This window comes from Carlito syrichta, unplaced genomic scaffold, assembly GCF_000164805.1.
Source record: "Carlito syrichta isolate Samal-C Ts95f unplaced genomic scaffold, Tarsius_syrichta-2.0.1 Scaffold303297, whole genome shotgun sequence".
NCBI classification, from domain to species: Eukaryota; Metazoa; Chordata; class Mammalia; order Primates; family Tarsiidae; genus Carlito; species Carlito syrichta.
In genome coordinates, this window is record NW_007247393.1 from 242,140 (window position 1) to 265,916 (window position 23,777).

At 37.7% G+C, this 23,777-nt stretch overlaps 2 protein-coding genes across 5 annotated transcripts in view; one reads left to right on the plus strand and one right to left on the minus strand.

The window, feature by feature from the left end:
- ELP4 (elongator acetyltransferase complex subunit 4) overlaps positions 1–12,446 on the minus strand; it is a 235,566-nt gene extending 223,120 nt beyond the window's left edge. Inside the window, exons 1-2 of the mRNA XM_008058326.1 lie at positions 12,183–12,446; positions 4,278–4,313 (exon numbers count right to left, since the gene is read on the minus strand). Coding sequence (XP_008056517.1) covers positions 4,278–4,313; positions 12,183–12,411 — 265 coding nt within the window. The 5' untranslated portion in view covers positions 12,412–12,446. The remainder of the gene's footprint in view (positions 1–4,277; positions 4,314–12,182) is intronic.
- Positions 12,447–12,572: 126 nt separating this feature from the next.
- Positions 12,573–23,777, plus strand: part of IMMP1L (inner mitochondrial membrane peptidase subunit 1) — a 74,014-nt gene continuing 62,809 nt past the window's right edge. The window contains exon 1 of one of the 4 annotated variants that reach the window (XM_008058329.1): positions 12,573–12,619. The gene's annotated coding sequence lies outside the window, so the exon portion shown is untranslated. The other 3 variants (XM_008058331.1, XM_008058330.2, XM_008058333.2) reach the window with 3 other exon arrangements.

The following is a 23,777-nucleotide window of genomic DNA, read 5'->3' on the forward strand; positions in this document are numbered from 1 at the left end:
CAAATTAAACTGATAACTAGTTGCAATTAATTGTCCAAAAACAGATTACTTATTTTCCACTTCTAGAATTAAAATTATGTAGTGTTAAGATTATTCTTAAAATAATGCATTCATAAATGTCACATCATGTGTATTTGTTGACAACTTCTAAGCCTGTTTGATACTCAACATCTTTGCAAATAGATCAAGATCTTTTATTTAAAAAGAGACTGTGTTAATTATAAATATTTATGCTATCACTTTAGATACTTCTAAGGTGTCTCAAATTTATGAACCACATTGCCAGAAAGCAATTTAAATAAAACATCTCAAAGTCTATATCAGTTCTTAAGAATTAAGTGTTTTAAAAAAAAGTCTACTTCTATTTTTAAAACTTTTTTTAATTGACAACTATCTTCAACTTTTAAAGTAAATGTAAGAGTCCATTAGTTCTTCAATTTGTTCCTCAGGAAATGGCCTTTCTTGTATTCACATTTATGTATTTTGCTGGATTCAGAAGGTCTACAGTAGACTTACTCTGGGTTTTTGTGGCAGTGCTCATTAGTTTGTTTCCATGGTTACATTGCTACTGAAACTGCAAATACACCACTCTGAAAGCCCCCATTCATGCACAAATACCTACTCACAAATAAAACTACCTTAGTAAATGTAAACTATCTCATGAGAAAATGGTTAAAAAGTTGGCAATCCATGGTAAAAGGTTATTAATGCAAATAATCTTCATGCTTTAATTTTCTTACTCTTGGAGTTAAAAAAAAGACACCTTTCAGTGATGAGCAAATAGTAATGCACTAGGCTCTCAACCACTGAACTAACATCACCATATTCAGTTTATGTTTTGGAACTATGCTTCCGTGTCTTAAGGTGGATTTCATTCAATGTACAAGTCACACTGACATGGGAATGGGGAAAAGTGGAGAATCTGATGTAATCCATATGAACTGGTAAATATTAAAATTTGAATGATGTACAGTGTTGTCAAGGGGGAGATAAGGATAAAGGCATTCTTATAACTGAGGGTTGATTGTCGGTTAGAGTATATGATAGCATATCCTCTTGGAAGAACAATCTAACAATTTCTCTTTGTTTATTTATTTAGAGTCAGAGTCTCACTCTGTCGTCCAGGTTGGAGTGCAGCGGCATGCTTCTGGCTACTGCAGCCTTGACCTGCCAGGCTCAGGGGATCCTTTTACCTCAGCATTCTAAGTAGCTGGAACTACAGGTGCATACCACCACATCCAGCTAATTTTTTTTATTTATTGTAGAGATGAGGTTTCACCAAGTTGCCCAGGATGGTCTCGAAGTCTTGGACTCAGGCAATCCTCTCACCTGTGCCTCCCAAAGTGCTGGGATTATAAGTGTGAGCCACTGCGTCCAGCAAAAACAATCTAATAATTTCTAACAAAATTTAACATGCTTCAATCAAGCAAGTCTACATCTTTGAATTTATTCTATAAATGTTTACATATGTATGCAAAGATTACATACAAGATTACCCACAATAGCATGGTTAGTAATCGAAAAAAATGAAATTAAATTGTTCAGTAGAGAACTATTACAATAAATTATTGTACTTCTATACAATGAAGTCATATGCAGTTGTTAACAAGAATGAGTTACATCTATATAAATGTACATGGATCAATCTCTAAGATATATTAAGTGGAAAAGCAAGGTGCTGAATGTTCCCATGTGTATTACATATGCATGAATACTCAGATGGGCTACTCAGGATATTATTATCTCTGGGTCGGAAGGCTGAGGAACTGAAGAGTAACCCAGTTTTCCTTCCATATCCTTTTGTATTTTATGTGCTTATTTATATCAGACTGGTTCATTGTTATTTTTGCAACAAAAACTTCATTATTTACTGAAATATAAATTTTAACTGTGACTGAGATTGCCACTTCTAGAATTTCTTGATCACTGGCTATCTTTTCCCTCTGATATGTACCGTTAGAAATAATCCTGTCTTCCAAGTCCATAAATAGTACTTTCAAGATTCATGGGTGACCTAAATATTTTATAAGACATATTTCACTTTTACTAAAAGTTGCCTACTATCCAGAGAGGTTGGCACTAGACTCCAGGTAAATTTCTAGAAGATTATACTGTAGTGATCAAAGTGAATGATTGGCAAGAAATTGGCAGATACTTTGCAGCCAACAGCTACATTGAAATTAACTGTTGGACTGTGTGAACACAGGACCAAATTGATTAAGTGACATGATTTAAGAAAATTAATGTATTATATCTTAATAGGAATAAGCTACAGTCAAACAAGCCAATTCTTAGCAAATATTGTACTCCTGGAGATCTCATCAGCAGTTACTAAATATCATTTTATTACTTTAAAGACAAAACTTTCTGACTGGAATGGAGAAATGCTGATTATGTGAAACAAGGATTTTTTACTGTGCTGCAATTTCTATCTTTATTGTGCATTAACTAAGGACTCTTTCGTGTTTGGAAATCTTAAAATTCATTAAAAGAAAAAAATCTTCACAAATGTAGCTCTACTTTACTACTTAAAACTTTAAGCCAGGCACAGTGGCTCATGCCTGCAATCCTAGCACTTTAAGAGACCAAGGTAAGAGGACTGCTTGAGCCCAGGAGCTTGAGACCAGCCTGGGTGACATAGCAAAACCTCGTCTCTACAATCAAAAAATTAGTCAGGCGTGGTGGTGCACACCTATAGTCCCAGCTACCTGGGAGGCTGAGCTGGAAGCAAAGGTCGAGCCCAGGAGGTCGAGGCTGCTGTGCGCAGAAATCATGCCACTGCACCCCAACATGGGCAAAAGAGTTAGATCTAGACTAAAAAAAAATTAGTATTCTAAAAAGGGATATAATTCCTTTTTTATTATTTGTGGCTATTAAATACAACCTTTAGGAGAGCTACATTATTAAAAACCACAGGTTTTGAAGTCATGACAGAATTCAAATGCCGGTTCTCTAACTATGGGAAACGGAAAATTATCTCATGCCTCTGAGCCTCATTTTCTCAAGAATACATGGATTACAGTTAGTATCTCTCATGGTTGTTGTATTCAATGAAAAACCACGCAGAACACACTTTGCACAGTACATGACCCACAATAAGAGTTGAAAAAAACAGCTCTCACTAATGATACTATTACTCTTCAATTATCCAGTACAGATAGGGAATGAGATGTTCTATATAACTCTTGAAATTTCCGAATACAACAGTGCTTCATTTATTAGACAAATGATTATGTACATGCCAAATTTCACCCACCACTACTTTGATTTTAATCATTCCAGGGGCAAATTCTTCCAAAATATTTACCACTTTTCTTTGTTAACTTAAGAGAAGTCAATGAACATAAAATAACCTTTATTGTTACCTTGCACTAATAATTCTATCTAGATTTTCACATTATGTAGTCTCAGTATGGTGCATACAGGTTATACTAAATTTGGAATGTTGTATTTATTTCTGAGCATGGTTCAAGAGACAATGTCAAACTAGAAGGTGCATCAAGAGAACAATCAGGAAAACCCTGACACATAAAATCCAAGTTAAGAAGTTAAGAAACAATGTCTATGCTGTTTGGAAATGATTTGAGGTGATAAAACTGCTATTTTCAAATATTCTTAAGGGTGTCACATAAAAAAGTTGGTAGATTCATTCTGTATTGTATCAGAGGACAAAACTAGAAATAATAATAGGTTATAGGTATATGGATTAAACATTCATATGGGCACTTTGATTATAACTGCCAAGATTTATTTCAATTCCACGATCCTGTGATTATACTAAAAAAAAAAAAAAAAAAAGGCATACAGGGTTATATATTTAAATAAGAACTCTTGTCGCTTTAATGATGAACAAAAAATGATTTCCTTTTTTTGCTTTTCTTTCAATAAAAAGACAATAATGACAAATTCTGTGATATATACAACAAATTCAGCACATCAATTTCTCTTATTAATCACTGTAAAAATTTTTCTGTAAACACTGAGACCCTAAATAAATTGACATTAATTTTAGTCTTTAAAATAAAAATGGAACACAAGGCACTATAAACATTTTTAAATGATGAGGCTACATTTCAAATATATTTGCCTAATTTATTGTAAGTTCAAATCAACATTAGGATTTAAATTAGAACTTAAGGCAATTCCACTCTAATTTACCTTAACCTCTATAGAGAGTTAATAGCTTAAATATTTAATTCCACAATGGGAAATCTATAAAATCATTATGCACAATAGAAAGCTGTGATAGGCAGAAGAAAGTATTATTTTATACTAACCAATTAGCAGGACTGTTCCAACAGCTAGACCTCCACCTGCAAATGAAACAAAACCAAGAACATTAATCCAGCTTTCACTTCATCTTTAGCATAAAAGTTAGGCTTCACCAAGAAGGGCAGGTACTTCAATAACTTTACAACTCCAGTTGCGAACAACATTTTAATTACCTTTGCAATACTTTGTTCAAGGTGCCATTATGAAATAATTACATATTACATGTAATTACACACTACACATTACAATTACTTTCATAATATACTGCACTATCCTCCTTTCTCCTGTGATAGAACTGTGCAGCATTCAACATAGCTGTGGTTAAGCACTCCAATGTTATATTTAGCACTTGTTAATAAATTAACTCAATAGCCAAGACATAAACGTGCATAGTAACTTTACTACAGAAGTGCAACACATCGAAGAAAGGTTATTATGGCAGAAATTCTACTCTAATATTTATCCTCAAATTTAGTAAAATTTTGAGAAAAGAACTGAAAATTAAAGCTAATTCTTTTTTTAAAAAAATTATGAGTAATATACATGAAGACTGGACATGCTCTAAATATATCCAGAATTTAAAGTTAACAACATTTTTGCCATTTCAAATAAAAAAGAGAAACAATCACAAAATACATTTTCAAAATTACTAGAAAGCACTCTTTTAAATATCTGAATTAGAGTAGTATGATCATGAAATATACAATTCAAATAGTGAGTCATTCAAAATCAACTTAAAATCAAGTATTAACAAACTAGCACTATACTAAAAAGATATTTGACTGTTGATACCTTGTTGCTCACCCCATTTGTAGATGTATTATCTTTTATGATTAATGTCTCAAACACTGGCATTCACTTAAAAATAAAAAAGATACATATCAAAGAATGAATATAAATGTATTAAAGTATAATTAATTAATAAACTACTCAAAATTGTTGTGCAACTGAAGCCAAACAATGTTAACTGTTTTTTTGTTTTTGTGTAAAAATACTGTGAAAGAAACATTTTAGAATCCCAATAACAAACTTTACCCCAAAAAGTATTGTACTGGCAGACATCATGTAGAAAAACTTAGTATGAAAAGTTCCTTTGATAGTGTTTAATTTTGTGCCTTGCAAATAAATAACTGTTGTTTCAAACAATGTGAAATCTGGTAACATCCATACTCTCAGAGTAAAATGCAATATGTGACTTATGCTAACTGATTTATGGTGAGAGTTGAAAGCAATTTTTATGAAAACATGTAGGACATTTCTAAGTTAGAGAAGGAAATAATAAAATAAAAACTAGTACATTTAAATAATTTGATATATGTTTATATATTTACAGAACTGAATATACATACTAATTTCACATTTAGACAAGTTCCTTCATTACAGCACTTAATGCCACAACAAAGTAAAAAGAATAACTTCAACTACTGTTTAGATGAACATAAGTTGAAATGTATGTCATGATAGCAATCAAAAAGGATCAGAACAAAAGGGTTTGCTGCGGGACAAGATTAGACTAAATTTCAGAGTTTGTGCTACATATAGGTCACTATTAACCTTTTAATCCATTTTGAACATTTTACATCACACTTTCTAATTCCTTACTTTCCTACTTTTCCTTATACGCAAAAATTAACATTTAACTACCTAATCGCCATTTTGTGTATGTATAATGAGATGAAATAATATAAGCATACAACTGACATTGTAGTGTCTAGGATAGGACAGGTACCATAAAAGTTAGCTGCCCTTCTTACTTGAATCTATTTCCTAAAGGGAGGATTTCAGTTTCTTATTAAATCTCCTTTGGGTCAGAGTTATATCTCCTCAAATCAGGAATTTCTATAAAGCCTCCACTAGAATAGATAGAGAAGTAAAGATTTTTTAACATTCACAGTGGGACAGTGAGAGCAGATCAAGAAACAACTTCCCAATTAAATGAAGGGATGCCTCGCACACGTGTCTGGCCCAGAGAAGGATGCAGTAAGAGCTCCTTCACCATCACAGCAATGATTTTATTAGAACAAATCACTAGAAGTTTGTTATTGGATAAATGGTGATCAATGTAACAATGATCAGTAAAATGATAAACTAGTTAAGCAAAGCATTATACAAATCAGACTAAGTTAAGAATGCAGTTTTCAGTAGCAAATATCTGTCGGGGGATGGGAAAACACTTCTTATCTACAGGGTGCCTGAATGAAACGTCATTGTACACCTACCCTTAACTGTACCCCACAAAACCATAATAAAAACTACTGATTAATGAAAAAAAAAATAATAATAATAAAAAAAAAAAAAAAAAAAAAAAGAATGCAGTTTTCTGTAAGAATGAAACAAACAACACACTGCTCCTAATAATTCAGAAAACGCCACTCTAATTTTTAAAACCTAGCTGGGTACAACAGTGCCTGCACGGAGTCCCAGCTGTTTTGGAGGCTGGGGGGGTGGGGTGGGGGGGTGGATATCACTTGAGCCCAGCAGTTCGAGGGCAGCCTGTGTAAATTTTAAGACTCTCATGTGCATTAAAGTGTTAAGGTTTGAAAGACTGGAACATTATTTAAGATAACATGAAAAGGAGATATATTACCAGCCAAATAAGAGACTTCTTTTACAAAAAGGTAAAGTTCTTCCTTTTTTTTCCTAATGAGCTCTATCACATAAACTAACTAGATTCGGATTTAGGTGGTTCTAGTAAAGATTGGTCATTTTGAAGGTTGGTCATGGGGAATATGACAGAACCCACACTACTAATTTAAATTTATCAACTAATTTTAAATTAAGCTTTTATTCTATGTATATATTAAGTGTAATGCTTTAACCTATGCATATATAGTAGCAAAATTTCTCTATTCTTCCAAATTTGATTTTAGTGAGAAAAGACCTCACAGCATTTCTGCAAGATACCTTTCTATAAAGTACTTTGATATACCTCACTCGACATACTGAAGTTCTTGCTGTATTTTAAACTAAAGTTCAAATGTGTTTATAGCCATGTGCACACCAAAAAAATAAATAAAAAGTTAAAACAACCAACCACGACAGAATTTCGTGGTTTTGATATATTCTCTGAAATTTTGATATATTCTCTGAAATTTTGATATATTCTCTGAAAACTAGCTTTGAGTACACTTTTTAATTCAGTAATCCATTAGTAATTTTATCTGATGTCAAAAGCATCACAGACTTCACACTAATGGTTCCCAATTAAAACAGAAATATCTTTCCCCAATAGTCCACTAAAATGTTTTACAAAAAAATAATGAGTAAGGAATTTCTATGACAAAAACAAAAAAGGAATAAAATAGCTTTATTTACTGCCTCTTCTCTCCTTTCATCCTTAGAAAAAGCACTAACACAGTTTTTAAGTCACTAAGCAAATAAACTCTTGGTTTTACTTCTAGATCTCTTTAGGAATCACATAAAAGTCTATTTCCAACTTACTAAAAATACAAGTAGAGTGTTTTCTGTACACATAAGAGTACCTGAGTTTGAAAGGTTGAAGATACTTCCAAAATTTGATATTTTTTACAGTACTAATTTCATCATGATTTTACATCTTTAAAAAATAAGGCATTTTGTCTTAAAACTAGAAGAAATAATTAATACTTAAAATCATTATCAGAAAGTTTAAAAACTTGTGATTAATGCCAAGATCTTACTGGTTTATGATTTACAAAACTGTAAAATGAAGGAAAGGGCTTTTCTTATGGTTTCAATCCATGTGTGGTGTACTTAGACAATGATACCAGTCCTGCATTAAGGAAGGAAGTTAGTTCCCACACACTCCTCAATACAAACCTCTAATTAAGTTAAAAATTTTGGGAAAACGAAGTCAAATTAATAGACTAGGATATGAAAGTCCAGAAATGATATCTTATTTTTTTTAACAAGGGCATCTTCCTATTTCAAATTTAGAAAAAGTAAAAGTGAAGAGAAATAAAAGTCAGGAAAGATAACAGTGATTTATACTGGTCCTTTCCAGAGCTCTATATAAAATAATATTTTTTATAAAAATTACAGAAAAGTATTTTGGGGAAAATGCAATATAAAAAATAACTTCATATCTTTTCCTTGGTTCATAGCAATACCCTTAACTACTTAATTAGTGTCATTCCTCAAATTAAATTGCAGTTATTTTGTTAATAAGTCTACTTTTTCTTCCTTAAGAGTTATGAAATATCCTGACAATTCTTGATTATGACACAACTATTGGCTGGGCAAACGTAAGATCAAAATAAAGTTATGAACAGTGATAATGATTTTGTAGATTAAATCCCATGAAATAATTTTATATAGCAGTATAAAGAAATACGCTATATTCTCCTTAAACGTACAGCTAACTTTATCAGTTGTTAAAATATCATAACCAAGATTGTGTTAAATATGCAATCCAAGCTCAATGAACATTACTCCATACTACAGATTAAAATATAGTAAAGCAAAAGAAACAAGTTCACCAGTATTTACTCTTTGACAACAATGTTAAAAATGGCAGCTACCTGTAAGCTTCTTTCAGAGGACTCTTCCTAGGCTATTAGTTATCCCAAATCCCCATATGACATTCCCTTGACTGTCAAAATATGATAAGTTCTGAACAGCATAGAGGTTAAGCCAATCTAACCTGCAAAATCACCCTTCCTTTAATTAGCTTTTTGGAGGATGAAGTTGGGGAAAATTCTCCCAGATCAAACACATAGTCCTAAAATGGACTATATTATATCCTAGGAAGAATGGACTATATTATATCCTAGGAAGAATAAGAAGAAAAGGAAAAGACATTCTGTATCTGCTATCTTTCTTTAGAAATTCCTGGAAGAAGATAAATGAAATTATATCTTTCCTTTTCTGAGACACAAGTGTCATTTATGTATAGTGTAACCTCAAGTAACAACATAAATATCCTAGAAGAACAGGACTGAGAACATGGGTTAGAAAATCTAAGCATTTCAAAAATTTAAATGTAGCCAATTTGGGAAATCAAAAGCTAAAAATAAAATCATATTGTCAGAACAAAAATATCTAATATGATTAGATCATGTTTGAACGATGCAAATACTGTTAATTTTCTATTTTATAAAATACTTTGAAGTAAGCAGTGTAAATATCAGCACGCCATCAAATGACTAACAATTAGTTAGTCTCTGTAATGACTTTCAAACATATTTTGCATCTATGCTTAAAATTACAATGATGCCATGGTGGCAGCGGTAAAATGTCACTGTACTACATGGAGATTATAATACAATATTTACTTGTTACACAGTAACCACATATTCTGGCAGCAGTCACAATGTCACCGTATAGTCTTATCATTCTGATACCATAACATCCTGTCATTACATTTTGTCATAATATGGTCACATTAGGCTTGTCAAAATTTCAGTCCAATAGCATCTTAGAGTGAAAACATATTCTAAATTGCTTATGCCTATGTGTATATACACTGACAGTTAAGTGGTTCACTTTCCAATAACGTTTTAATGAAAAACAAATGTAAATGTTTGCAACATAGGAGCACACAAGATGGAAAATAAAAATTTTAAACTGTTATTAAGAAATTAACAACTAAAATATTTCTGGACATATTTATTACTCAGAATGTAATAACTCGTATTATAACAACTTCTTCAACTTCTGTGCACTTTGAGAATTAACTGCATACATGCAAAATGTATTTCAAAATATTCGAAAACTAATACTGTTTCAATCTTCAAAATGAACACTGATTTTTAGCAGAAGCTGGTTACAGTCAAATACAATACTAGAGCCACCATCCCCAAGCAAATCTGGAAGATTCAAAAATTACTGTTCAACCGGGCTCGGTGGCTCAGCCTGTAATCCCGCGCCTTTGGGAGGCTGAGGTTGCCTGAGCCCACGGGTTTGAGACCCGCCTGGGCAACTTGGCAATACCTCATCTCTACAATAAATAAAAAAAAAATTAGCCAGCCGTGGTAGTGCGCGCCTGTAGTTCCAGCTACTTGGAAGGCTGAGGCAGAAGGATCGCCGGCGCCCAGCAGGTCAAGGCTGCGGTGGCCAGGAGCGGCCACTGCACTCCAGTCTGGGCGACAGAGTGAGACTCCAACTCAAAAAAAAAAAAATTACTGTTCAAGTTTTTATCTGTCATAACACATGTAGAAGGCGTTTTGGGTTCTCTTTTTGGAGGGTGCTTCAAGAGATAGTAGTTAAGTCATTAAGCTTGGGTTCAATAAATGGTCAAAACCTTCTGAGAAGAATTCTCAAAAATTTAAGGCAGCTGTAGCATAGTGCAGGGTGCACTACATTTGGAGCCTAAAGATCTGACTACACGGTCACCAGTTTTGTGACAATGTTCGAATCACTTGATTTCTAAGTCTGTTTTTAGGGCTCAGACGTAACTCAGTCCTACATAGTTCATAATTTCTTGTCTATTTTTTTTACACATTACTTTTTTTTCAATCAAGAACTTTATTGAGAACTACAAAGTACCAGGAACGATGCCAGCCTTACTCTGTTATTTTAATGAGAATCTGAAGAAATAATACCAAAAACGTAATCTTTCTGTTTGGACAGTTTTCATATCAGGGGAATGAATTTACACAACACAACTGAATTAAAAAAATATAAAGATATATAAAGACTAGAAATAGCTTCCAGGTTTAAAGTTCAAATACAGGAGGACACCAACCGATGTTCACAAGGGAAAAAAGGTGAACTAAATACTCATTTTCTAACTAGATATCCTGAATAATTTATGTTTCTAGTATCAAGCAACTCAGGAGGAAAACAGACTTGAAACAATTAAGCGAAAATACTTTATCTTATGTAGAAATAACCAGGATTCAGTTAGGGGATGAAACAACAGAATCAAGAAGCCATACTCTTTCTCATAGGTTGCAGTCTTCTGCACTAAACCTATTCGGAAAGCTTACTTTGAGACGAAACTAACACAGGAAAAATGCCAAGTAAAGTACAAGGATAAGCAATGGCATCTGCGATGTTTGATGAACGTGTACAAGATTTAACAGACACATATCACACAACACGACAGGACTTACGAAATGTAAACACAGACCCGTTTTAATGAAGCAGCATCCAAAGAGAAATTCACCTACAAGCTTTACTCACACGGCCTACCTGTCCCACCCATCTAATCTGGCCCATCCTTTCAACTCTACCAGCTATGAGACATGCATAGTCCCCAGCGGGCTTCTCACTGAAATTTGCAGAAACTTTAAAGGGAAGCCTAAGAACTGGACTTCGCTTCTCGTTAAAATGTGAATGAAATCTAAAGGTGTCACTTGGAATGCGGCTGCCGTCAACTCCGGGAAGCAAAACGTCCATAGGAAAGACAACAACGACAACAACTAACGAAAATGTATACACAGAGATGTCACACAGAGCCAGACGGGTATGGCTCTCCCGGTATCAAGGGCAGGCTCTAGAGACTTTGAGTCAGTTTAAGGCTTAGAACCAGGAGATGAGCAAGTCTGGCGGTGAAAGAGCGGACATTCCTCTTTTTCTTTTGAACACCCCCGCCCCCCGCGTTCTCTGATGCAGCCTGGATAAAAACTGTGGCAGGTGAGTCCAGACCGCGGGCGCTCCCTCGGCGGAAGGGCGGACTCAGAGACCGGGGAGTCTCGCCAACCGGAGCCGCACCACCTCCGCACATCCACGCTCCCCCCGGACCAGCAGGCCCTTCGGGGCAAAAGGCACGCAGGGATCCTGCCGGAATCCGCCGAGGAGCCGGTGGGCCGGGGCCGGGCGGCGCGTCTTGGCACACCCACCGGCCACCCTTCCTCCCCGCCAGCGCCCCCCTCCACGTCCGGGGGCTCAGGCGTCGCGGGGGAGAGGTGCGGGGTCTCGGGCTCCCCCGACAGGTGCCCTCCCCCAGCGCTCCCTCCGTGGGGCCCGGACCTGCGTTCCGAACCGACCTAAGAGCTGGTCCAGGGCCGGCAGCCCGGTGGACACCAGCAGCTGCCCGTTCCGCACCGACGGTCGCGTGCCCGCAATGGACGCCAGGCGAGGGCTGCCACTGTCGGTCCCGCTGGCTCTAGGACCCCTCCTCTGGAAGCTGGTGACGTTGCCCCTGCCGGCTGCCGCCGCCACCACAGACCCCGCAGTCCCGGCGCTGCCGCCGCCGCAGGTTGCCGCTGCCGCCATCTTGGAGCCTGCCGCGTTCACCCAATAGGAGCGCTGGGAACCCCCCACGGCCGGCCTATCGGAGCCGGCCGCGAGCTCCCGCCCCCGCGCCCCTACGGCGGCTCTTGCAGCCAATAGGACCGAGACGTGCCTCCCGAATCAGCCAATCGGGAGGCGTATTGCTGAAAGGTGCGCACACGTAACGACGGCCGGCTTCTGCGGGGTCCAGGTGAGAAAGGCCCACCTGAGTCCCGGGTAAGGGTCTCCAGAGTTCCCGGGGGCCGGAGGTGGGTCCTCTGGCGTCATCTGACGCGCTTCTGGTCTTGAGTGTCTCCATTCACGTCGGGTGATGGAGAAGGTTGGTGAAGCGATACGCCCTTAGGACTGATCCGCCCGTGGCTCGTGGCATCTGGCGCCTCTCTCCGCCCGGTAGTCGAGGGGAGACTCTTTCCTTCTCCCCTTTCTTCCGATTTCGGAGAGAAAATCCCCCCTGCCCCCCTCCCCCGCCCCCCCAGGTGGTCATTTTCTGAATTTTGTGTTGTCTGGAAAGGTTCGAAGCTTGCCAGCTGACCTCTGGGCATGGTTCGTTAGTGGTGGCGGGCAGGCTGGGTCTCGACCCCGGCGTGAAAACCCTTGAACTTGGGACGGATTTGGTTTTCCGGAGCCTGACAGTAGCCGCCCCTCGGACACGTCCCGGCGAGACGCTTTTCGTTCATTTTAATGAGTGCTTCTGGAAGTCTCGGAGGGCTGTCCCTGGGCGGTGTGAATGACAAGTGTTAGTCTGACAACCTTCTTCACACATTTAATTGTCGTTTGCTGTTAAAGCAGCTGCAAATAACAGAAAATACTTGGGGTTTCTTTCTTCCCTCCCATCAACACCCCCCCCCCCCAAAAAAAAACCGCTAGGAAGAATTAGATGTCTACGTACTTTTTAAAATTTGTGAACTCTGAATCGGGAGTCTTCTTGCTAGAATATGAATTGTATGTGTGTAAAAGTATGTTATTTAGAGCTATGCTTTTTGACTTTAAAATATTCTCCAAACTGAGCGGGGAGGAGGTGGGCGAGTAAGTGATTTTTAAAAGTGTTCGTGACTAAAAAGTGTCAAGTTAAAAAGGACTCACAAATCATTCCTGCACTACTAAGTTGTTATTTGACAGGGATCTGTGATACCTTTTAAATATATTCAAACCTCATTAAAATTCTTACCATTGAGCTGTTTTAAATCTCAATGACGTGTTAAAGTTTTTTGGTTGATTCTATTCGATAAATAGAAGTTAGTGTTGGTATGTAGTAACTGGAGTTTTTCATTTTGGGAGGTTTTTTAAATTTTAATTTTTAAAGAACCAACTTTAGAAAAAAAGAAGAAATCTTAACTATTTAATAGTATATCAACTGGAAAGTTTTGCGCAAGGTTTCTTTTATATCCTCAAATCTCTGATGAGTGATTACTGACTGCCTAGACCTAATCTTGTCATTTTAGACCAGTAGTAATAAAAATCTCATCTGGGGAGATAGGATTAATAACGCGCAGAAGACAACAGAGTTCTTATAATGAACACATGAAATGGTAAGCACTAATTTTGTCCTGTGGCAATTAAGCACTGGGGAGACCAAACCAAAAAGCAGTAAAGCAGTCCAATATCAAATAGAAACTTCTTGAATATTTTTGATGCCCTGAAAACTTTGAAATACTACATATATTTATTATTTTTTAACAGATAACATTGTTTTTATCATGTAAAATAAGGTGTTTTGAAGCAGAGGTACATGGTGGAATGGTTAAATCTAGTTCATTAACAATGCATTAATTACCTCACATAGTTTTCATTTTGTGGTAAGAGCACATAACATCCACTCTCTACATTAAAAAAAAAATACGGTACATTGTCATTAACTGTAGTCTCATTGCTGTAAACTTATGCTGTACAAGAGATTTCTTGAGATGTATTCCTCCTAACTGAATAACATGCCCTCTGCAACCACCCCATCCCCTGGGAACCACCATTGGCTTCTCTACTTCTGTGAGATCACCTCTTTTAGATTCCACGTATGAATGAGATATTGCCTTATTTGTCTTTCTGTGCCTGGCTTATTTTATGTAATATAATGGCCTCATTTTATAGGCTTCTTTACTTATGTAGCGTCTTGTTTCCTGCTGTATTAATGCTTTGGTTTTCTTAAGGTGATGGAAGTGATGCTTTGTTAGCCTCATTACAATAGCTAAAGAATTATCTTCCAACCTGAACTATAATTTGGGAAGCATGACCAATATACACACTAAAACATTCATGAAATTAGGATATATTGCTGGCATAACATTATCATGAAATAAATTAATTTTATCTGCCTTCTAGTTCTTTTTAAGCAGATAAAGCCTTTGTTCCCAAATAATTCCAAATACTTGAACTTGCTATACTTAACAAAGTTGAGTATAAAACATTGGAATAAATAAAGTATTAATGGAAGGGAAGAGTTAAAAGTTATATGTTTAGATGTGCCATTAATTAAACATTTATTGAGGACATACTAAATTCCAGGATGTGGGCAAAGGGCTTAGGGTACAGGAGAAAAAATACTTAGTCTCTGTAGTCTTTGAGTTCACAGTGGGGAAAATAGATGGGTGTAGTGGACCCCATACTCAATGTGTGGTTGTGTGCCCTTCATTCCTTCTCCCTCCCACTTTTAGCAGTGTCCGGCTTCTGCTGTTCCCACCTTCCTTCCTCCCTCCTTTAGCAGGTCCAGTGTCTGTTCCCACCTTTGTGCTAGTCTGTCCAGGAATCAGGGCCCACTTATGAGTGGGAACATGTAGTGTTCGGTTTTTTGTTTTTATGATAGTTCTCCCCCAAACTTAACTATTAATAACTTACTGTTGACAGGAAGCCTTGCTAATAACATGAACAGTCGATTAACATATATTTTGTATGTTATATGTGTTATGTACTGTATTCTTACGATAAGTAAGCTAGGCAAAAGAAAATGTTAAAGAATATCATAAGAAAGAGAAAATATATTTACTGTTCATTGCATGGAAATGGGTCATCATAAAGGTCTTCATCCTCACTGTTTTCACCTTGAGTAGGAGGAGGGAGAGGAGGGGTTGGTCTTGCTTCCTCAGGGATGGCGGACAAGGTAGAAGGGGAGAAAGGTGGGGCAGATGCGCTCTGGTGTTTTATGGAAATTTATCCTAATTTCTGTCTATTTTACTTTTTCATTTCTCTAAAATATTTCTATACAGTACCAATCCTTCTTCCATCATTTGCTCTAGTTCCAGTGCCCAAATCGTAGAAGGGTCAGGTCATCAAAATGTGAAACCAGTCTTGAGTAGTCAGAACCCTTTGGACAATTGGTTTTCAGGTACTGCTTCTGTGCCTTTCTCATTGTCTGGCACTGGTTTGGAAGCACTCATCTCCATTAAGTCATCTGTTCACTCCTCTGGCGCTGTTAGCTCTTGAATTTCTCCAAGATCTGTAATCTTGAAACTCTTACCTCCACATTTTTTGCCTGATCCACTGTCTTTTCTGATTTCTTTGATTGACTGTCATTAATCCTATGAAGTCATGCAGAACATCTGGACACAGTTTTCTCTAGGAGGAATGTATTGTTTCAGGCTTGATGGCTTTCACAGCTTTTTCTGTAACAACAGTGGCGTCTTCAGTGGTGTAATCCTTTCGGACTTTCTCCCTTTGCAATAGGTACTGCTGCTTTATGCAGGCTCCATGATGTTCACTCTTCCACAATGCTGATGATTCTGAGAGTACTTTGTGTACTGAGTCTTCAAGGCCTTTATGACCCCATGATTGTGCCGAATTAGCGATGTTGTGGTAGAGGGCAAGTGGACCCTTTGACATCACTGGTGCTGAACTCATGGGGTTCTGGCTGGCCAAGGGCATTGTCCAATATAAAAAAAAAAAAAACTTTAAAAGGGAGTCCCTTACTGGCAAGGTACTTCCTCACTTCAAGGACAAAGCATCGATGGAACCAGTCCAGAAAAGGGGTTTTCATTGTTGAGGCCTTCTTGTTGTAGATCCAAAAGATTGACAGCTGGTTTTTTATCTTTTATCTTAAAGACTCAGAGGTTAGCAGCTTTATAGACAAGAGCAGTCTTGATCATAAACCCGAAGGTGTTTGCACAAAACAGTAGACTTAGCCTATTCCTTTCTCAAATCCTGGTGCCTATATCTCTTACTTACTAATAAATGTCCTTCGTGGCATTTTTTCCCCTCCTGAATAAGGCACTTCCATCTGTGCAGATATTCTTTCTCCTTAGTAATTTTCTTAATAGCATCTGGGAACTCATCTGCTGCCTTTCTTGGTCAGCAGAAGCTGCTTTTATTATCTTGACAATTTTTTAAGCCAGCCTCTTTTCAAAATTACCATCCTTTGCTGGCATTAATTTTCCAACTTTAGTTCCTTCACCTTCCTTTTGCTTAAATTGTCATACAGTGATTTCTCAAATTGCATTAGAGTCTATAGGTATGCTTTTTTAATAATAATCTTGCACCCACATTAAACCTACATTTTCAATACAAGATAAAAAGATATTTTGTTGCCTGTTGTGGTGACTCACATCTGTAATCCCAGTGCTTTGGTAAGCCAAGGTGAAAGGACTACTTCAGACCAGGCATGCAAGACCAGGCTGGGCAACATATTAAGTTCCTGTCTCTGCAAGAAATTTTTTTTTAAAGGCATTTTGCAAAAAGTTCAAGGTTTTCCTGCCTGCTGGCATATCTGCAGCAGTGGTTTTACAAGTTTCCTTTTCTTTTTTTTTACCATGATTCTTACCCTGGATTCATTTATCTAGAAATGGCAGGCAACTGTAGCAGACCTCAACCAGTATCTTAGGACGTCTCTCTGCTTCTTGGGAGGACTTCTAGCATCACTAGTGGCATTTCAGATAGGTCCCATGGTGTTATTCAAGGTTTGTGGTATTGCACAAAACATGATGAAAAATAAGCAAAAACTACAAGGGATTACTTTTTACTATAGTACAAGGCTATTTACTGTGGAGAGGACTGCTCATGTGAAGATGACTAGCATCACAGTGTTTTAGCAGATGCTCATCACACTTGAGCTCACTGCAATAGCAACCTGAGGTGGCTATGAAATTATTACAGTAGCGCAATATGTACTACTGTTTTAGGCAGTTGTGATTTAATACTGCCTCTTAATATTTGTTTGCATTTGAATGTTACATGTGAATGGTGCTATGTATGGTCTATACTGTGTACGTGAGTCTTGATAAATTTTAGCCTTATAATTTGTGTATTTTTTATGATAGTAAATAATAAAATAGACTAATATTGTCATGTATTTTATGCGCTTGTGACATATCTAATTTTAATTTTTCGATATCTCTAGGCTACATGGTTCATGTCACAAATCTCCAAAAAATTTTCCAACATTTATTGAAAAAAATCATGCTTTTCAAGGACCAGTTGTATATTGTAAGTGTGATGGGTGACGAATGTGGGCTCCCTAACTCAGGTTGAGCTAGAGGAGCCTCGGAGAATCCCCTGAGTTTGGAAGAATGTGTGGAAGAATGGAAGCTATTACAGAACATGGGTGATTTCATTAAATCTGTTCTTATGCTTCTGAGCAAGTAGTTCTCATGATTTATAAGTGCTAAGAGAAGAGACAGTAGAAGTGAAGCAGAAGTCTGATTGGTATTTGGAAGCCGGTAGATTTTCTTTTTTTAAGGATAATGGGAATGGAAAAACTTTTAAGTAAAAGAATGGCATAATGATCATATTTGATTTACTATGGAGTGGCTAAAAGTGTGCTTAAAGAGAATGGATTAGCTGCAAGTAAGATTGGGATAAAGAGAATCGGATGAATTAAGAGATTACAGTTAGGGGTAGAATTGACATGGCCAAGGAAGGTGGAGGAGGACCCAAAGGTGACTAACAAGTCTCAGCCTGTTGTAGCTTTGGGGGTGGCAGAGAATCAAGGAGCAACAGCCGTATTCTGTAGTTTTGTGATGTTGGTTGTGAGGGTTGGGAGATCATAAACTGAGGGGATCTGTTTTGAACATGTGTGATTTGAGGTACCTGTGGGGTATGCACATGAAAATAATCCACAGTAGGCTACTTGTGAGCTCTCTAGATAAAAGATGTAGATTTGAAATTATTAAGTACATGGTGGCAGTTTGTCCCATGGGAGTGCGTAAACTCACCAAGGAAATACATACTTTAGAATGGAAAAAAAAAGGACGACAAATAGACTTTGGAAATATCAACATTTAAATGCTGGGCAGAGGAACAGAATGTAAAATACGGTTAGAAAGTGTTTATTTTATCTAATCATAATGACTTTGTTAAGGGCAAATCTTCTGGAGTAGTAACCCTAAAAGTCAAATAATTGTATTATTATTTATTTTATTGTATTGTATTTTATTTTTTGAGACGGAGTCTCACTCTGTCTCCCAGATTGGAGTGCAGTCACACAATCATGGCCACCACAGCCTCAACTTGCTGGGCTCAGGGCATCCTTCCACCTCAGCCTTCCAGGTAGTTGGAGCTACAGGTATGCTCCACCATGCCCAGCTAATTGTTTAATTTATTGTAGAGATGAGGTCTCGCCAAGTTGCCCAGGCTGGTCTCAAACCTTTAGGCTCAGGTAGTCTCTCGCCTTGGCCTCCAAAAGTGCTGTGATTACAGACATGAGCCACCACACCTGGCAAATAATGGTATTTAAAATGAAGTTTAATATTCTGTAGAAGAAGACTGTTTTACGTTTTGGAAACCTTTGTTGTGAAGGAGGGCAGAAGGAGATGACAAAAGTTTAAGGGAGGGGTTTTTTGGTGTGTGTGTATGTGTGAGAGAGAGAGAGACGGGGAGAGAGAGAAAAGAATATAAAGGTACTAGAAAACTATTCTAAACAATTAAAAGAAAAGGTCCTGAGTAAGATAGAAGAAATGGAGTCAACACAGAAGAAGGAGAGGGAGGAGTATTTGAAAGGAGGGGGAACAATGCAGTGGCTAAAAGATGTAAATGAAAATAAGAGACGGGAAAGTCATTTTTCTCTTCCTTTCTGCCACCAAAACTTGGAGACCCTTAAAACCATTTTAGTCTTTCATTCCATATTCTTATATTAATCACCATTTATATACCAGTAACTACCCTGGTAAAGTTACTCTGTCTAAAGTTCAAGTCCAGATCACTTCTCGGTCCTCCATCGTCATAAATCCAGATTCCCTACCTGTCCCTCAGAAGTCTTAATGAGACCTGAGACTCAGAATGCTCCAAAGGTCGTTCTTCATCACCCCTTTTTTGGTAACTTACCCACAAGACAGATGGTAACTTCTGAGAGCAGTGACAAGTAGACAGGGTAGTGTGGAGGCAGCAAGTCTGCCTTGTAAGGATACGGCTTCTTAGTACAGTACATGCCCACACAGTGCCAGGACCCACCTAGATGCGTTTCCATCCCAGAACACCGTGCCCTGGAGCTGCTTCTGCAGTGACTTCATTAAGAGTTTTGATATGCCTGAAGACATCCACAAAATAATGTTTAGAAGTACTGTGGCCCAAATCTCTTAAATATACATGTTACCTTCCTTTGCAGCCTTTAGGGATATGCTATGCCACATATATGTGAAGTGTGCATGCTCATACATGTGTTTACATACATAGGCATATTTCATTTGAGAATGAATTCAGAAGTGTGAAGGGAGATGATATATTGAAGTTCCACAGCTAGGACAAAAGCCAATCCATAACAGCCACTTATGTCGAGTTCCTACTTACCCCATCTCTAATTATCCATTAGAGATTCTTTCATTAGCTTATTACAGAACTTCTTTCAAGCTACTTCACTCTTAAGGATTTACAGTCTAAATTTTCTCAAAATTTTGAAAAATTCTGCTGGATACCAATAACCTAAAGTATTGTGGGAATCAAAATACTAGAAGAGTTATTAAATAATGCAAATAAAACGATGTTTCCAAAAGTGTGTGAAGTAGCTACCATGAGTGTTACAAAAAAGGAGTCTTTGCAAAAAAAAAAATGAAGAAACAAAAATAAAACCATAAGAAACAGAAACCAAAACTCTGGCATTTCGTGTCTCAGTGAGTGAGAGGACGGGCTGTAGAATTAGTTGCCTGCACCAGGGACCCTCACCACACTCGGCTCCCTTCTCGTGCTTTGTTCTGTCACATCCAGTTACAAAACCTATGGAGTTTGCTTCTTCAGAGCTCTTGAATCCATTCTAGGCTGTTTAACCCTTGTCTTCAATTCTGTTGGGGTCCATTCTTCACCTTCAAGAGCCATCCTGATCCTTTCACATTATATGACTGATCACATAATATAAAACCAAAGCTTTTTAAGGAACTGTGTGTCATCCCCTCTACCTGCCTCTCTAGCTGCCTCATGCTATAACTTCCCCAGCTCTAGCTTTCGTTCAGTCCTCTGTACTCACCTTGTTCCCATCCTCTGAAAAGCCACTAGTGAACTTGCACATACCTTTCCGATTTCACTTCAGCCTATACATGCTCAGTAATGGCATCAAAGTGAAATAAACTCTTAGGGAATCTAAGTCTGAGAGCTTCAGAAGCAACTCTGGAGGACCCTTCCACAAAGATTTCAACAAGTTAGTATTCCTAGGAGTCTTCAGTTACTGTTGAAGGCAGGTAGCCTTCAACTGTAGGCATCCGATTTAAGGTAAACCAGAATACTCATAATGGGGAACCCTGTGACACATAAGGCAACATTCCACTGGTTTTTCCATTGCTACTCTGTGCAGGTAAAGTGTCTAACAGATACCGTGAGACTTACTACTGGGCCTGTTGGTACTCTGGCAATGTGACTGAAGGAGTGACTCTTACCTGCACAGAGGGAGTTTCTGAACCTCATGTAATTCCTTTCTTTGCCATCTTCCTGTCACTGTGCTCTTAAAGGGAAACTACAGTCTTACTTGCAGCATCACAGATTTGTTTTACCTGTTTTTCCACTTTATATAAGTGAAGCCTTTTCAGTGTGTGCTCTTGTGTTTGACTTCTTTTGCTCAATGTTATGTTTGTGAAATTAGCCTTACTAATGTGTATAGTTGTGAATAATTTATTCTCATCGCTGTATAGTATTACAGTCAGTCCCCTACATATGAACGAGTTCCCTTTTGAGAGTGTGTTCACAAGTCCAGTTTGCTCCTAAGTTCAACAAAGTTAACCTAGGAACCCAACGAACACAATTGCCTATATAGTACCATACAGTAATAGGTTTATAATACTTTTTACACAAATAATACATAACAAGCAAAAAATAAAACATTGTTAATCTTACAGTAGAGTACCTTGAAAATACAGTAGTACAGAACAGTACAACAGCTGGCATACGAGGCTGGCATTGAGTAAACAGGCTGATGGGAGGAGGGAGCAGAGGTGGGAAATGGCAGAGCTGAGGGATCTTCAGCAAGAGGAGACTGAGGGCAAGCTGCAGTGTCATTCACACCTGATGCTGATGGCACAGGTTTCGGTTCCTTGCTGGATTCAATTCTATCTACCCTCTTTAAAAAATGCTTCAGTGATGTCTGGGTAGCTCTTTTTTCCTCGCCATAGATAACACAGTGGCACTGGATTGCATTCTTAATGGCAGCTGCTACCTTCGTATACCAGTTTGCCTTTGGGTCCTGTGCCTCGTTTGTATCTTTGAGAGTTTGCAGCTTGAAGGCTCGCATGTAGGGGACGTACTGTATATAAATGTATTATAATTCGTTATCCATTCTACTATTGAAAGGATTTGGATAGGTTCCCATTTGTGGCCGAGGAGTTTTTCAACATGATTGTACCAATTTATTCTCTTACCAGGGTGTTTGAAAATTTCAGTTACTTTTCACCCTTATCAACACTTAGTATTTTCTCTTCTTTTTAGCTATTCTGAGGTTGTTGTGCCATGGCATTGTCATGGATTTGGACTGATGAAGTTGAGCACCTGTTTATATGTTTAGTGGCCATTTGGATAACCTCTTTTGGGAAGGCTCTCTATGTGTCTTTGCTAACTTTTTTTTTTTTGAGTTGTAGTCTCACTATGTCACCCAGACTGGTGTGCAGTAGCCGCTCCCGGCCACAGCATCCTCAACCTGCTGGGCTCCGGCGATCCTTCCACCTCAGCCTTCCAAGTAGCTGGAACTATAGGCATGCGCTACCACACCTGGCTAATTTTTGATTTATTGTAGAGATGAGGTCTCACCAAGTTGCCCAGGTGGGTCTTGAACCCGCGGGCTCAGGCAGTCCACTCACCTCGGCCTCCCAAAGTGCTGGGATTACAGGCTGAGCCACCGAGCCCGGCTGCTAACTTTTAAAATTTGGATTGTCTGTCTCTCCTCCATGAATTTGTAGTTGTTATTTTACATTTTGGATGAGTCCACTTTCAGATAAATGTATTACAAATACCTTCTGTCGGTCTATGGCTTGCCTTTTCTTATTGTCTTTTGATTTTAGTGATGATATATTCTGACACATCAGTTTTTGCTTTATTGCAAGTGCTTTATGGCCATGTTTGACTACTCTAAGACCATGTTTTCTTATAAAGGCCCTGCTGTTTATTTTTAAGCATTTACCTCTACTCTGTTGGCATTGACTGATGTGAGGGAGGGGTAAAGGTGCATCTGTTTTTTCTCTATTGGCATCTTATTGACCTTAACTGAAAAGATTGTTCCTTCTCTGCTATATTGCATCATCACTGTTTTAGTAAATAAAGTCGTACATAAATTAGGCAGATTTCTTTCCAGGCTCTCCATTTCTTTAGTTAGTGTGTGATTCTGCACATTCTTCTGGAGGCTAGCTTCTTTTCTGTAAGAATTTTAGCCACTGTGTACTGTGCTGGCCTCAAGTGAAATCAGTAAAAATAGGAAGCTCACACTGTGGCTGTCCCTTCTCTACAAGTTTGACTCACCAAAAAATCTGTCTGCTTCTAGTGAATCTGTAGAGCTTTCATGTATTTGATTTTTGTCTTTCGTCCAGAGTTTCTAGTTGGCATCTCTAGTAGGGCTGGTCTGTTATAACTTTACTTTGCCATACTGGAATCAGCTCTTACTATTTTTAAGTGCCTGTAGTGATTTCCCCTTTTTATTTTATTGCTGATATTCATAATGTGTTTTTTCTTTCTTTTTTCATTGTTTTGCTAGGGATTTTTAATTTTTCTAATCTTTTTTAAAAACAAATTTTGTCTGTTGATTTCCCTCAGTTTTACATTTATTTTCTATTTCATCTATTACCACTCTTATCCTTATTTTTTCCTTTACATTCCTTGGTTTTGATTGCTGAGGTTTTGTTTTCCCCTTTCTTCTAATAAAGAAATAGACTGCATATAGTTAAGACTGTGATTTTTCTCTTAGCACTACTCTTGCTGCTTCTACAACTTTGACATTTTATATTTTCATCATCACTTGTTTCAAA